This window comes from Podarcis vaucheri, assembly GCF_965113315.1.
Source record: "Podarcis vaucheri genome assembly, chromosome: 9".
NCBI lineage: Eukaryota > Metazoa > Chordata > Lepidosauria > Squamata > Lacertidae > Podarcis > Podarcis vaucheri.
This window is the reverse complement of record NC_138767.1, coordinates 4,721,976-4,738,489: the sequence shown is the minus strand read 5'-3', so window position 1 is coordinate 4,738,489 and position 16,514 is coordinate 4,721,976. Positions and strand designations below refer to the sequence as shown.

Genomic DNA, 16,514 nt, shown 5'->3' with positions numbered 1-16,514 from the left:
GGTCACAGGCTCACCCTATTCATACACAGACATACCCTTAAGACAGGATTTTTGAAGGAAAAAGACAATACAATGGGGAGGCTTTTCCATTTTCTTCGACCTTGCAGAGAAAACATTTGGTCAGTTTGGGAGTCAAAGTGGTTTCAGTGCGGTCCTCCTGTGCTGCTCCAGACATGTGGTCCACATATCTATGTATGCACTTGATTGGTACATTTATAAACATTTATTTTATAGATAGATAGATAGATAGATAGATAGATATAGATAGATAGATAGATAGATAGATAGATGAGACCTTAATTCTTTTTATTTCACAAGCAAAGTTTGGACACCTTTAAAAGAGGACAGGACAAATTCATGGAAAGGAGAGCTATCGATGGCTACTAGCCAGGATGACTGTGCTCTGCTTCCACGGAGGCCTAGAAGAAACTTCGGATCAGGCCCATGGCACATCTGCTCCAAGATCCTGTTCTTGCAGTGGCCAATTGGATGCCCCAGTGAAAAGCCTGCAACCAGGATTCGAACACAAGACCCCTTTCCCTTCCTGTGGTTTCCAGAAACTGCTCTTCAGAAGCATCACTGCCTCTGACTGTTGGAGGGACAACATAGCTGCTGGAAACCACAAAAGCGGGGAGAGGGCTCTTGTATTCGAATCCTGTTTGCTGGTTTCCAAACTGGAGCATCCGATTGGCCCCCGTGAGAACCGGATCCTGGACTACATTGGCCTTTGGCCTGATCCAGCAAGGCTCGTCTTAGGTTCCTTGTTTCGTTCCACCCATCAAGTCTCCTGGGTTTTCATTTATGCAGCAATCCTTATATTGCAGTTCTTGGAACACAAAAGCCATTTTATGGTGCATTTCAAAGCCAAAAATCTAATCACATAGTCAGAGAACCCATGCATTTAATGGGGGGTTGGGGGGGGTCAGGCTGGGATCTCAGCAACAGCCTTGGGCTGAAATCCTAGGCACATCTGGGGCTGGGAGTAGGTCCATTGAACTCAGTAATTCTTACTTCCTAGAAGACATGAATTGGAGTGCTCTGTTGCTGTTGTTTTCTGAATAGAAGGGAGGGGTATTTTTTGGGGGGGGAGACCTAGATCTTACGATTTTATCGTTTTTACAACCTTGTCAGATGACCCCTTTTGTGAGTTTGCATTTCTGTTTCGTTAAAAGTCTTCTGCTTGATTTTATTTGTTACGCTATTTTTGGTTTTAATCAGGATTCCGTACACCGCACAGATATGTATTTGAGTTTGCAGCATAGAAATTAATCAATACCAATAGGAAAAGCTACAACGGCAGCTATACAGGGCTGGCCCAAGCCAAACAGCTGGATTTGGATTTGGGAATGGGTGTAATTTCATCCCTGGAGGCAGAAAAGTCTGGGGAGGGCCAAGGAATGGAAACAAAACCTCATTGTAATGTAATTAGTCACTTCTCTTTGTCTCTCTATGCTTTTTAAAAAAACTCTTTTATAACTTGGTTCCTCCCTTTCTATCTGTTTAACTCTTGTCACCCAGAGCCCTGTGTCTTTATTATCCCCATTTTACAGAAGGGCTACTCCATGGGTAGGCAAAGTAAGGTCCAGAGGCTGGATCCGGCCCAATTGCCTTCTCAATCCGGCCCGCGGATGGTCCGGGAATCAGTGTGCTTTTACATGAGTAGAATGTGTGCTTTTATTTAAAATGCATCTCTGGGTTATTTGTGCGGCATAGGAATTTGTTCATTTCCCCCCAAAAAAATATAGTCCGGCCCACCACAAGGTCTGAGTGACAGTGAACCGGCCCCCTGCTGAAAAAGTTTGCTGACCTCTGGCTACTCAAACAGACTCGGAAGATGACTTGCTATCAACTGTGAAGATCGATTATGCACATTTCCGAAGATTGCTGATGTTTGCATATCTTAAAATCATAGATTTGTGGGGTTGGAAGGGACCCTATAGATCATCTAGTCCAACCCTCCGCAATGCAGGAAAATGCAGCTGTTGCCCATGAGCCAGGGCCGGATTTAGGTTTGATGAGGCCCTCAGCTCCTGAAGGTAACGGGGCCCTTTATATGCCCAGCTATCCTTTGTCAGCAACAAGCTGTCGCTGTTTTCTGTGTTGAAAATATGCTATATGGTAATTTATGGACCTAAGAGGTATCTAAAGCAATTTGCACACGTTGCCATGCAACCAGTCCATGCAGAATGTAGGCACCCTATATATAGAAATGAGCAAACCAGTGATATTTTAGGGAGCAGGCGAGGCCCATTACTTACATCATAGGAGCCTACACAATACAAAACACTGTTGCTGTATGTAGATTTTGTTTGTTTTTTATCTTATATTTTGGAAATGTACATCCAGGTTTTTTCCTTTTAATTTTTTGGGGGCCCCCAAGAGAGTGGGGCCATAAGCTATAGCTTGTTTAAAATGATAAAGGGACCCCTGACCATTAGGTCCAGTCATGGCCAACTCTGGGGTTGCGGCGCTCATCTCACTTTATTGGCCGAGGGAGCCGGCGTACAGCTTCCGGGTCATGTGGCCAGCATGACTAAGCCACTTCTGGCGAACCAGAGCAGCGCATGGAAATGCCGTTTACCTTCCTATTTATCTACTTGCACTTTGACGTGCTTTCGAACTGCTAGGTTGGCAGGAGCAGGGACCGAGCAACGGGAGCTCACCCTGTCGCGGGGATTCGAACCGCCGACCTTCTGATCATCAAGTCCTAGGCTCTGTGGTTTAACCCACAGAGCCACCCGTGTCCCTTGTTTAGCTTATACCTAAATCTGGCACTGCCTACGGGGTTTGAACCTGCAACCTTGGCATTATCACCCTCATGCTTGAACCGGATGATCTATCCATCTGAGCTTGATCACGCAGTGGTTACGATTTCCATAGCAAGCCCCACTGTTCTTCATCTTAGGAGCCGGCATCCGAAAATGTGTTGAAAGGGAGCATTCTTAAAAAAAACCTCTAGGCCTAACCTGGGGTCCCCTTGATTTGCAATACAGCTCCTGTCAGCTCCCGCTAGCATGGATATAGTCAAAGCACAGATGCAGACTGACCACAGAAAAGCAACAAGTTGATTCATTGCTGCTTCCTTTCCTCAGAAGAGAAAACCACATTCTTTTCCAATGGCACATACTGCCACTTCTTCAAGTTCCACCTGGTCCTGGTTCTCTCCCTGCCGTGGCACACTAAGAGAACCCCCTTTTCCCCGAATGCAAATTCCCCCGTTTGCAGGACCTGGCCGCGCCCCGACGGCAGAAACTCAAGCGAGCCTGTCAAACTCTCTCTCTCCTTGTGAGCTCAACAAATCAAAACCAGCTCCGTTTTTGTATGTTTTCACAACCGTTTGTTTCGACGGGGCTGCAGTTGGCGGCCAAAAGGGAAGGTGATCCGGGGCGGCGGTGGCAAGGCGGGTTCCGGGCAGATTCCAGTTCAGATGGTTAATCTTGCAAATCAAGGCTTTGCAGCAGGTTGGGGGAGGCAACTGCAATGTCTCTCTTCATTTCACACCCTAGTGATTACAGTGGTACCTCGGGTTAAGTACTTAATTCGTTCCGGAGGTCCGTTCTTAACCTGAATCTGTTCTTAACCTGAAGCACCACTTTAGCTAATGGGGCCTCCTGCTGCCGCCGCGCTGCCGGAGCACGATTTCTGTTCTCATCCTGAAGCAAAGTTCTTAACCCGATGCACTATTTCTGGGTTACCTGAGTCTGTAACCTGAAGCGTATGTAACCTGAAGCATATGTAGCCCAAGGTACCACTGTAATCTGTTACGTCTTTTAAGTGCCCAGCGATGCTCTTATGTCCTGGTAACTGCCTTGGCAAGACATAGAATCATAGAATCATAGAGTTGGAAGAGACCACAAGGGCCATCGAGTCCAACCCCCTGCCAAGCAGGAAACACCATCAGAGCACTCCTGACATATGGTTGTCAAGCCTCTGCTTAAAGACCTCCAAAGGAGGAGACTCCACCACACTCCTTGGCAGCAAATTCCACTGTCGAACAGCTCTTACTGTCAGGAAGTTCTTCCTAATGTTTAGGTGGAATCTTCTTTCTTGTAGTTTGGAACCATATGTCAGGAGTGCTCTGATGGTGTTTCCTGCTTGGCAGGGGGTTGGACTCGATGGCCCTTGTGGTCTCTTCCAACTCTATGATTCTATGATATGCATCAGGCCCAAATGGCCCATCTAGTCCAGGGTCCCGTTCTCACTGTGGCCAATCAGATGCCCGTTATGTGAAAGCAGCAAACATGGTCCAAGCCCCAAAGCAACACTCCACTCCTGTGATTTCCAGTCCCTGGCATTCAGAAACACTGCTGCCATCCAACCTCTGCCTCCTTTGAGAGGAGATCCCACAGTTTCACGCCGCATTATGGGAAGACAATAATGCCCACTTACACCATAAAGAACTCATAACCCACCTATTTTCCGCAGCCAGAAGCATCATAACCAGACACTGGAGAGACCTGTCAGGAGGAAGCATGGACCAGTGGTACCAAATAGTATGGGGAACAACCCTACTAGAAAAATTAACCAATATAATGAATGTTAGAAGGATGTTGGATAGAAACTAAGGGGTTTCCAGCTGTAATGCTTTAGGAGATACGAAAAAAAAAGGTTTATAAATGGGTAGAAGTTTAATGGTAAGGATTTGCTGAACTAACAAATTGAAGTGGAATACAAAGAAGGGAGGTATGAGGAGGTCTGGGGAAATAAGCGTAAGGAAGATATGTTATGGAAAATTATTTGTTTTTTAACTGTTTTTATGTTGAATTTTGTATTTTATTTTTTAAATTTTTTTAACTGTTATATTTTAAAAAACTTTAATAAATATCTTTTGGGGGGGGAAATAATAGAAAAATTAACCAATAAACTGAAACTGACACGAGGTCAAATAGAAGAAGACACCTTCACCCTGGTATGGCTCCCCTTTATCACATACACAGCCCAACAAGACAATGACAAGAATCCACCAACAGCATACAAATCATTATGGCTAACCTGATCCAAAACACCCACCCACCCCACTCACACATGAAAACAAAGACCACCACAGCCAACCAGAAATGAACAACCACACCCTAGGCCAACCCCAACCTCTCTCACCACCAAAGGAACACAAGCGAACAGCAAAGAACCTGCACAAGCAACGCTGACACCAAACCCTACATATATTGAGTAAAATAGAAACATCGCCACCCGACCCCACCCATCTTCCACCCCTCCACCTCTTTCCCCCTTTTCTTCCTAATGTCTCAACAAATGAAACTGATTTGTAAAAATGTTACATGGGGGGGGGGAAATACGAGAGAGAGACATTGCAAACACTTTTGCAAATCAAGAAAATCTTTAATAAAAAATAATTAAACAAAAAAAAACAACAACACTGCATTATGGGGGCAAAGTTTGTGTCGTCTGCCGCGGAAGCTCCAAAATTCAAGCGTGTTACGACAGAAGGGAGAGAAACTTCTCCTTATCCATCATTTTGCAAGCTTCTATCATGCTTTAGTTGAGATCACCCTCAGGGTCTCTTCCACCACGATGATTCTAGGATTCTCCTCTTAACTTGCAGTTTCTCTAAGCCAGGGGTTGGCAAAGTTTTTGTGGCTTGGGCCGGTTCACGGTCCCGCAGGCAAACGCTATTTCCGGCACGGAGGAGGCGTGCGCAACTTCTCGTTGGCTGCAGGAGTTTCCTGCAGCCAATGGGAAGCCGGCCAGCGTCCCGGAAGGCGGTGCACAGGAACCGACCGAGCAGGTGGAGGGGGTCCGTGGGCCGGTTAAACGACCCCCATGGGTCGCTTGTGGCCCACGGGCCTTAGGTTGCCAACCCCTGCTCTAAACTTAAAAGGGCCCCAACGCGTCAGTGCTTTCCTCAAAGGGGATTCGCTCCATCCACTGCAGCAACGCAACCCGTGGCTCCGCCCTCGTTTCCCTCTAGCCCCGCTGTAGTAACGGTTCCACTCGCCCACACTACCCCTCCATCCCCTGACTCTGCTCTCCGGCCAATTCAGGTTTCTGGAATAGGTTGGCGAGGGAAGTTACTTTTCAAACACAGACTGAAATCACACCGGTAAGGCTGCCACCACTCCCTTTAGTTCAGGGAATCCCAGAGACACAACCCAGGGAGAAGAGTGTGTCCAATTAACCTGGCAATCCCCACTCCTTACAAGCTGCATCCACAAGCTTGCAGGCAGAAGTTCACTCGGTATAGCGTGACTAAGCAGAAGGCTTGGATTTAGCTGTTCCCCGGAAAAGGCACCAACACACCAACAGGTTCTAAATTAAAAGTTTATTTTAAAAAGAAAACTGAAAACTTGTGGAAAAACCACAGGCACTTCTTAAGAGTCTTACAAACATGAAAACAAGAACATTGTACATTATAACTAGCTCGTACATACTCACAAAGAGAACACGGTTAGAATAGTCAAGAGTCCTTTCAAGTTGTTATATAATGGAGCTGTTAGAGGATTTCCATTTCAAAAGGACGAAACGGCTGTTAACGATGGAGCTTACAGCCGGGCATCTTTGCGGAATGCAGAGCAATGGCATAGAGCAAGCAATGGCATCTAGCCATGAACAAAACATCCCTTGATCTTTTATTCACAATTCTGACTTTGCGTCGTAACTTTTGGCCAATCAAGGGTCTTAATTTGATCAGCTCATTCTTTTGCAGCTGGGTCAATTTAGGCTTGAACCCTTAATCAAAGAATCTTCCTCCCACCTGTGGAAATTAACCAGATCCCCAATTCTCAGCAATTTGAAAACAAACAACCGGAGGGGAGGAAGAAGTGATTCACACCCACAACCCAGGTGTTAAACCTTCCATTAATCAGGGACCCCTTTCCTCCCATAAACCTCTCATGGCAAGGAGCCAGAAAGTCTGGGTTTTAAAGATACACAACTCCCTTTCCCAGGGTCCTTGCGGCTGACAGAATACCCACAAGGCCACATTCTTCTTCTTGACCAAGGAATGATTTTTCTAACAATGATAACTTCACTACACCCGCCCAAAACCAACATGGCGGAGCAAAGGACAATATGGCAATATGAGTGGACTCTCTGTGCCCTCATCAAAGCAAAAAGACTGATACTGATGAACTGGAAAAATAAAAATGTGACTCCCTTCTGCAGTTTTGAAGACATACAAACTCACAACATACAAACAACTTGCACAGAAAGACAGACTTGCCACAGACAAATTCAATGATATTTGGAATCCATTCTTACAAATACAGTAATGGGTTAAGATCTGGTGAAGTACAATAACAATCTTGTAAAATATACAGTTTTGGGGGTTTTCCCCCTTCCCCCTTCATTTTCCCTTCTACACGGGTTCTTTCTCTCCTTTTTTTCCTCTCAGTTTTTGTTTACGTTGCAAAATGTTTAGTGCACACATAGTCATGTACTTTTTGAACTTTCAATAAAGATGTTTTTTAAAAAATTTAAAACCACGGCGGAAGCCCCTGAGAAGTTAGTCCATGAGGAATTGGATCCATTGGGGTGAAAAGGATCCCCATCCTCAGTTTGGAAAAATGGGCATTGACTACATTATTACATGAGCACTGTTCCACAGCATTCGATATTTTCATTGACATACATTCATTCAAAATAAGATGGGCTTATGAAGCAATTCTATATCCTCCCACCACACTGATGAAGAATTCTACCAAACAGTAGTCAATATCCAGAATCACCGTTCAGTGTTGAACATCGTATTTGCTGAATACACAAAGCTTCACAGCTTGTCTTTCATCGTATAAAGTCTGGTACCTCGCTTCATTTAGAGATTTTCAGAGACTTTGGGACTAAAGATTTCATTTTGTACTTCTTATGGTCTGAAGGAATTCTATAAAGATTGTCTATTGTGTATGTACATGGTCATCGTGTTGCCCAGACATTGCTGGTGGAAAATGGGCATGTCTACCACCTGTGAATTTGTCAGGGGTTAAACTGTGGAACTGCCAAGCTAGTAAAAATCTACCATTTGCCTGATAATAAGTGTTGGAAATGTAAAGGAATTGAAGGTACTTTTTATCACCTTTGGTGGACGTGCCCGAAGATTAAGGCTTTCTGGGAAATGATATATAATGAAATGAAAAAGGTACTTAAATATACTTTTCCCAAGAAACCAGAAGCCTTTCTCTTGGGCATTGTCGGTCAATTGGTGCCAAAGAAAGACAGGACTTTTTTATGTATGCTACAACAGCAGCAAGAATACTCATCGCAAAGTATTGGAAGACACAAGACCTACCCACTCTGGAAGAATGGCAGATGAAGGTGATAGACTATATGGGACTGGCCGAAATGACTGGCAGAATCCGAGACCAGGGGAAAGAGACAGTGGAAGAAGATTGGAAGAAATTCAAAATTTATCTTAAGAAATATTGTAAAATTAATGAATGCTAAAATGTTGAGGTTATAGAAAAAAGGGGACTACAGCTGTAAAAGATTAAGTAAAAGAAAAGAATAAGGGAAAATTAGATAAAATCAAGGGGGAGAATTTGCTGAATCAAATTTGGAAATTGGGATGCAGAAAGGGGAGGTATGGGGAAGTCGGTGAAGTAAGGTTTAAGAAAAAAGGATTTGAAATTATACATGTTTGTTTATGTGTTTGTTTGTCTGTATTGTGCATTGTTTGTGTTTATATAAATTGTGAAAAACCAATAAAAATTTTATATAAAAAAAATAAACTGTGGAACTGCCTGCCACAGGATGCAGCGATGGGCATCAGGCTGAAGGGCTGGAAAAAGCATTTGACAGATTTATGGAAGAGAGGAGGCAGGAATGCTTCTGAATAACAGCTGCTGGAAGCCGCAGGAGGAGAAAGGGGTCTTGTGTTCGAATCCTGCTTGTTGGTTTCCCTTTGGCCACTGTGGGAACAGGATTCGGCACCAGGTGGGCCCTTGGTCTGATCTTATCCTTTCAGGAAGCCAGAGAAACTTGCCTGGCAAAGCCCACCAATGTCCCAGCCCAGACGCAGCAGGAATTCATCTCTGCTACAGCCGAGGGCTCAACTTTCTGCAAGGAACATGCTGAGAGCTCTGAGCCGTGGCTCAAATCAAAAGGAGCTGGTGTTTTTGCAACAGGGTGTTACAGCAAGGTATGTCGGGCGAGCCAGCCATTTCTGGAAGCTCTGGTGTCACGTCCTGGGCCGGAACACTTAAAAAAATATATACCAACTTTGCATTCCCCGAAACACACCCTCGGCAGCACATTTTTAAGACTGCAAGAAGGGCCTTTGCTGGATCAGGCCAATGGCCCACCTAGTCCAGATCCTGTTCTCACAGTGGCCATCCAGATGTCTGCAAGCAGGATTCGAACACAGGAGCACTCGGCTCTCGGCCCCTTTCATGCCCGGCAAGGAGCAGAACAAATTCCGCAAGGTACACAACTCCTCTCCCGTTGGCACAATGTATTCAGAGCTCTGGAATTTCTGGGTGCAGGATCTTGACCCTCTGGGAGTTCCTAGTAAGTGGGCTCTTCGACAGGCACGTGATACTTACTGGTTTCTTTCCAGCACCAAAAGAAGATCCTTGCCTTCCACGGTCACCGCTATCTCTCCACGGGCAGGAAATGGAGGCTGCAGAAGAGAGAGAGAAGGAGAGATCAGCTCACACTGGTCACCTTTTCTGATGCCAGCTTCCAGCAAGTTCCCCAACTCTGGGCAAAGGATGGGAAACTTCTACCAGGCAGGTAGCCTCCTGATGCCAGCACACCTGACACAGAAAGAAAGGAGGAAGAGATTTGGGTGTCAGCTGCCCGGCACAGACAGCGCCCCCCCAATCTCTAGATAACCTCCGCTAGCATAACAAATGCAGACAACTGCTGGAGATGTGGAAGTAAAAATGCAAACTTAGTACAGTGGTGCCTCGCAAGACGAAAAGAATCCGTTCTGTGATTCTCTTCGTCTAGTGGTTTTTTCGTCTTGCGAAGCAAGCCCATTGAAGGATTAGCGGATTAGCGCTATTAGCGCTATTAGCGGCTTTTAGCGGCTTATCTGCTGATCGGATCAGCTGATAAGCGGCTTAGCGGCTTAGAAAAAGGGGGAGGGGAAAAAACCAGCAGGAACTCGCAAGACATTTTCGTCTTGTGAAGCAAGCCCATAGGAATTTTGTTTTGCGAAGCACCTCCAAAACGGAAAACCCTTTCGTCTAGCGAGTTTTCCGTCTAGCGAGGCATTCGTCTTGCAGGGCAGCACTGTACATATGATGATTTACTGCCCGGTGATAAGGTCATTTTGGTGCGAGGTAAGGATATATATAGCAAGAGTAATAAAAAGAAACAGTTATTTAGGGGATTTGAATCTAATTCTAAATTATATACCAGAAACGTGGGAGATTACAAGGGGTCAAAAAAAATAATGGGTATACCGTGCCATATTAGAAGCAAAAAAACTTGTTTTGATGAATTGGAAGAGCCGCAAAAAGATGCCATTGAGCACATGGATTGACAACATGGACAGACTAGTTACATACAAACGAATTGCATATCGACACAAATTAAGAATGGATAAATATGAAGAAATCTGGAAGGAATACTTAAGCAATAAGGCGGAAAGTGGTGGGAAGTAGGGGGGGAGAGGTGGGGAAATAGTGTTAAAACGGTGTAATTCTGGGTATATCAGTACTCAAATCTGAATTGTTAAATTGTATTATTAGTGTTATTGTGGTTTTTGTTGTATGTGTTTTTTGTGGCTGATGTCTGTATTGAAAAAACGATTAAATAAATTTGAAAAAATAAATGAAGGAATCTCAGCTAAAGCAGCCATGCGGGGCTGTCTTAAGCATATGTGGTGCCAGGGTGCAAAGATCCACCCAGCACACACGCACCCAAGTTGCCCAGTCCCAGGCGGGCAGGAGGGCGGAGTCGGCCACCCACCCCAGCATCTTCCTGTCTCAGTCGCCTCCGAACTGGTGGCGCAAGGCTGCCCACTGCAGAAGAGCCCGCTGCGGCGCTCCGACCAATGGGTGGGCTCTTCCCCAGACTCAACTCTCAGGCCCCGGACTCTCGGCCTGGCGCCCCTGAGAGCCCAGTGTCTGGGTGCCCCACACCCCTAGCGCCTATGGGTAAGACGCCCCTGCATCCATGACAGAGGACCATCCAAGCTCTGCTGAAAAACCCCCAAGGAAGGAGAGTCCACCATCTTCCGAGGGAGAAGGATAAACATGCCCAGCTCCTTCAACCGTTCCTCATATGGCCTGGTTTCCAGACCTTTGATCATCTTGGTCGCCCTCCTCTGCACACCTTCCAGCTTGTCAACTTCCTTCTTAAATTGTGGTGCCCAGAACTGGACACAGTATTCCGGGTGCGGTCTGACCATGGCAGAAAAGAGTGGTACTATTACAGTGGTCCCCGCAAGACGAATGCCTCGCAAGACGGAAAACTCGCTAGACGAAAGGGTTTTCCGTTTTTGAGCTGCTTCGCAAGACGAATTTCCCTATGGGCTTGCTTCGCAAGACGAAAATGTCTTGCAAGTTTGTTTCCTTTTTCTTAACACCGTTAATACAGTTGCGACTTGACTTTGAGGAGCAACTCATAGAACGCAGTGTACATAGTAGCCTTTTTTGATGTTTTTTAAGACTTTGGTAATTTTTGAAGCTTTTCCAAAACTTCTTTTGCAGCCATTTGGTAAGTTAAGCTTTGAAAACTTTTTTTTGGGGGGGTTGGATTTTGGGTTGGGGTGTTTGGAATTCAAGGACTTGGTGTTGGGAAGGGGTTTGCAAGAATCTGGAAGCTTGTGTTTTTTTCCTGCATTTTTATGATTTTCTGTGACCATTAGGCCACTCTGCTGTTTTTTTTAAAAAAATCTGGATTTGAATTTCTGTGTGCTGGGTGGCTGGGGGAACAGTTGGGGAGGGGTTTGCAAGAATCTGGAAGCTTGTGGATTTTTTCCTGCATTTTTATGATTTTCTGTGACCATTGGGCCACTCTGCTGTTTTTTTAAAAAAAATCTGGGTTTGAATTTTGAAATGCTCTTTACAGTATGTGTGACTTTAAAGAGCACTTAATAAACTCTTGTTGTACCAAATTTGGCTTTGTTTGGCCTTTTTTTGACCATAGGAACGCATTAATTGATATTCAATGCATTCCTATGGGAAACCGTGCTTCGCAAGACGAAAAATTCGCTAGATGAAAAAATTCGCGGAATGAATTAATTTCGTCTTGCGAGGCACCACTGTACTTCCCTCAATCTGGAACTATACTTCTGTTGATGCGGCCTAGAATAATGTCAGCTGTTTTTGCTGCTTCATCACAAACTGTTGACTCGTGTTAAGCTTGTGCTCCACCAAGACCCCAGAGCAGGCATGGAGGTGAATATTCATACAGTGGTACCTCGGGTTACATACGCTTCAGGTTACATATGCCTCAGGTTGCAGACTCCGCTAACCCAGAAATAGTACCTTGGGTTAAGAACTTTGCTTCAGGATGAGAACAGAAATTGCGCGGCGGCAGCGGGAGGACCCATTAGCTAAAGTGGTGCTTCAGGTTAAGAACAGTTTCAATTTAAGTATGGACCTCCAGAACGAATTAAGTTCTTAACCCAAGGTACCACTGTACCTGCCAAAGTTAGACAGTTATGCTTTGCGAGAAAAGAGAGGGCACAAATTTGCATAGGAACTATGTATAAACACCAGTTGCAAGAAGTCCCCTGCAAAGTGACAGCACGCGGGCTTTTTTTCAGTTTAGAGCAGGGGTCAGCAACGTGTGGCCCATGAGCCAGATGCGGCCCACGAAGACTGTTTTACCAGCCCACGAGCCACCCCTGAACCGAGCCACCTGTTCAGGGAGTCCCCTGCACGCTGCGCTAAACCAGTGCAGCACAGCACTGGGACTCGCCAAGCGGTGCCAGAAATCACGTCTGCACACATGCAGATACCGGAAATCACATTTGCACATGTCCAGACACCGAAAATCACTTCTGCGCAGGCACCATCTTTGGTGTCTGGGTGTAATGGCTATGAGTTACTCGTGCGTAAACTGGTGCCTCTCTAGGCTAATTTGCCTTGTTAAACCTTTCTGACTGCACAGCCCTTGCTCATCGCGGCTGCCTCAGTCGCTGGCAGAACCCGTCAGTGGGCGTTTCTTGAACCTCTTCCAACATAAAAGTTGTTTGACACCCAGTCTCCTCCTCCTCTCACTGCGCGGGAGTCTTCTGCGCAGGGAGGGCGTGGGCAGCGGAGGACCTGGGCTCTCCTCACTGATATCCAGTGAAGAGTCCTGGAGCCCTCTCTCCGCTTCCCCCATCTGCCCCCCTTTCTCCCTGGTGTTGCGCTGATTAGCTTCCCCCTCCACTGAGCTGTTTCTCTCCCTGCTGCTGGGTCCTTCGCCAGCATCATCTGTGAGCCTCCCCTTAGCCTCTCGCTCTGATGTCAGTTCCCTGATACTGGGCATGCACAGAAGCTATTTGCGGCGCCACGGACATGCGCAGACACAATTTACGACATCACGCTGCACCAGTCCGGCCCACGGATGATCTCTGTGGGAGTGATCCGGCCCATGGCCTATAAACCTTGCCGACCCCTGGTTTAGAGGGAAGGCAAGTAACAGGTGGGAGAAGTATAGAAAATGATGCACCGTGTAGACAGAGTGCCTTTTTCTCCCTTTCTCAATACAGTGGTACCTTTGGTAGCCAATGGGATCCGTTCCGGAGGCCCGTTCGCAAACTGAAAAGAACGCAACCCGTGCCTGCGCACGCGCGGGTCACGATTCGCAGCTTCTGCACATGCGTGTCACATCATTTTGCGCGTCTGCGTATGCGGGAGCGGCAAAACCCGGAAGTAACCCTTTCCGGTACTTCCGGGTCACCGCGGGACGCAACCTGAAAATGCGCAACCTGAAGCAAACGTAACATGAGCTATGACTGTATATGACAACTCAGGGGCATGCATGTTTATTGCATGTTGCTTTAACAGACCCTGATTTGGGACAGAGGGGCTGCCGTGCACCTAACAGGTCGCCATGCAAATCCAGAATGCTGCAATTTGGGGAGAGAGGATGCATTCCCATGTTTTTCACTGAAGATCAACAGGAGCTACTCGTCGAAGGTCATGCAAGGTCAGTGTGTTGGAAAGAAACAAGCGAGTCTCTCTCTTTCTCTCTCTCTCTCTCTCTCTCTCTCTCTCTCTCTCTCTCTTGTGCACCCGCACACTTCTCTAATGAAAGGGGTGCCCAACCCTTCGCGGCTTCCTGCGCTACCTCCGGGTGACTGCAAAATGCATCACCCCAGCCGAGACTGAAAACAGGCCCTTCGGCTTCCAGGCACCAGATGACAAACAGGTGTTTAAAAATAAAAAATAACCGCAAGAGGAGAAAGGACTGAGTCAGCCTCGCAAGGCATGCCAAGCGTCTGGCAGCCCAGGCTGGCCTGCGGAAGAGTTTTCACAGGAAAGAGAGAGGGGAAGAGGGAGAAGGCCCAGGAGCAAGGTTTCTGCAGTGCAGAGAAAGAGCCAATATGGTTTTATCACGGCCTAGGAACCTCGTAGCTCCGGGACCGCCTCTCCCGGTCTGCCCCACAAAGGACCTTAAGGTCCATAAACAGCAACACCCTAGAGGTCCCGGGCCCTAAGGAAGTCAGATTAGCCTCAACCAGAGGCAGGGCCTTTTCAACACTGGCCCCGGCCTGGTGGAATGCTCTGTCTCATGAGACTAGGGCCCTGCGGGATCTGATTTCTTTCCGCAGGGCCTGGAAGACAGAGTTGTTCCGCCTGGCCTTTGGCTTGGAATCAACTTGATCCCCTTCCCCTCTTTTCCTTTTTCCTTCTGTGATGGAACTCCTATTTGGGGACTTCCCTGGCTTTTTTCTGGCCCACATAGGACAAGTCTGGATAGTTGGCCTTGGTGAAGATTTGACGTTTTCATCCCCAAAAAGTTTTTGATTTGAGTTTCTACTGAATTGAGGCTGCATTTTAATGTTGTGTTTTAATCTTGTTTTAGCTGCCCTGAGCCCGGTCTTGGCTGGGGAGGGCGGGGTATAAATAAAATTATTATTATTATTATTATTATTATTATTATTATTATTATTATTATACTGTGCATCCCTTGCGAAGAAAGCCCTTCTTCATGCAGTACGGTTAAACTACGGAACTCACTTCCTCAGGAGGCAATGATGACCACTAAGTTAGATGGTTTTACAAGGGGATTCGATCAATTAATGGTTATTGATGGCTATCAGACATGACGGCTCGGCTCTGTCTCCCTAGCCGAAGACAGCAATATTCCGATTACCAATTGCTGGAAATCTTAGCAGGAGGAGGAGGGGCTAAGAGGCAATGACTGAGATCAGGGTCAACCCCATGGCTGAGTGAGGTTCCAGACCAGGGGTCAGCAAACTTTTTCAGCAGGGGGCCGGTCCACTGTCCCTCAAACCTTGTGGGGGGGCCGGACTATATTTTGAAAATAAAAATACAGTGGTGCCTCGCAAGACGAAAAGAATCCGTTCTGTGATTCTCTTCGTCTAGCGGTTTTTTCGTCTTGCGAAGCAAGCCCATTGACGGATTAGCGGATTAGCGCTATTAGTGGCTTTTAGCAGCTTATCTGCTGATCGGATCAGCTGATAAGCGGTTTAGCGGCTTAGAAAAAGGGGTGGAGGAAAAAAAAACAGCAGGAACTCGCAAGACATTGTCGTCTTGTGAAGCAAGCCCATAGGAAATTTGTTTTGCGAAGCACCTCCAAAACGGAAAACTCTTTCGTCTAGCGAGTTTTCCGTCTTGCGAGGCATTCGTCTTGCGGGGCACCACTGTAAAAGTGAATTCCTATGCCCCACAAATAACCCAGAGATGCATTTTAAATAAAAGGACACAGTCTACTCATGTAAAAACACACTGATTCCCGGACTGTCCGCGGGCGGATTGAGAAGGCGATTGGGCCAGATCCGGCCCCCGGGCCTTACTTTGCCTACCCATGTTCCAGACCCTGGTCGCTCCCAGGTCCAAGTCGGAAACTCCAACCACTGCATGGCGCTGCCTCTCAAAATGCCAGCCACTCGGTAAGGATGGGCTTGCCAAGGTTTCAAAATGCACGCACACAAATACACATTGCACAAACACACACAGAGAGACGGAGAAAGCCACTGAGCCCTGCCCATCGGAATCAGATGTGCCACAGAAAACGACACTGAATTCGCTCTCGCCACCCCATTCCTGGCATAGCACAGCCCTCCATGTCACCCTTGGCATTTAGCCCTGCTGGCGACGTTCCACTCCTGTCCCTTACGGCAGTGCGAGTCCTGCAACCGCCCTAGATCTCCACCACCAACGCTGGGGATTTTTCACACCTCCAAGAGTTAAATCCGTCCCTGGCAGAAGGCGGCCCCTTTGCCGCAGGGTCAAGCCAAAGAAAAGCAAAAAAGGAAGCAATTATTGGTCACTTATCTAAGCCCTGAGCTCAAGGCCAAGCCAAGCTGACCTTGAGACTGCAAGGGAGAGGGAAGCATTTGCACACACACACTCGCACAGTCTCACTCGTGCGCGCACACTGATTTCCCAGAATCCTCTGGGCTCTCGCGCTCTGAGACGTGAATTGCA

At 46.8% G+C, this 16,514-nt stretch overlaps 1 protein-coding gene across 2 annotated transcripts in view; it reads right to left on the bottom strand.

The window, feature by feature from the left end:
• ADAM33 (ADAM metallopeptidase domain 33) overlaps positions 1-16,514 on the bottom strand; it is a 105,532-nt gene that overhangs the window by 65,293 nt on the left and 23,725 nt on the right. For both annotated transcript variants that reach the window (XM_082236364.1, XM_082236365.1), the window contains exon 3: positions 9,495-9,571. In XM_082236364.1, the coding sequence (XP_082092490.1) occupies positions 9,495-9,571 (77 nt within the window). The remainder of the gene's footprint in view (positions 1-9,494; positions 9,572-16,514) is intronic.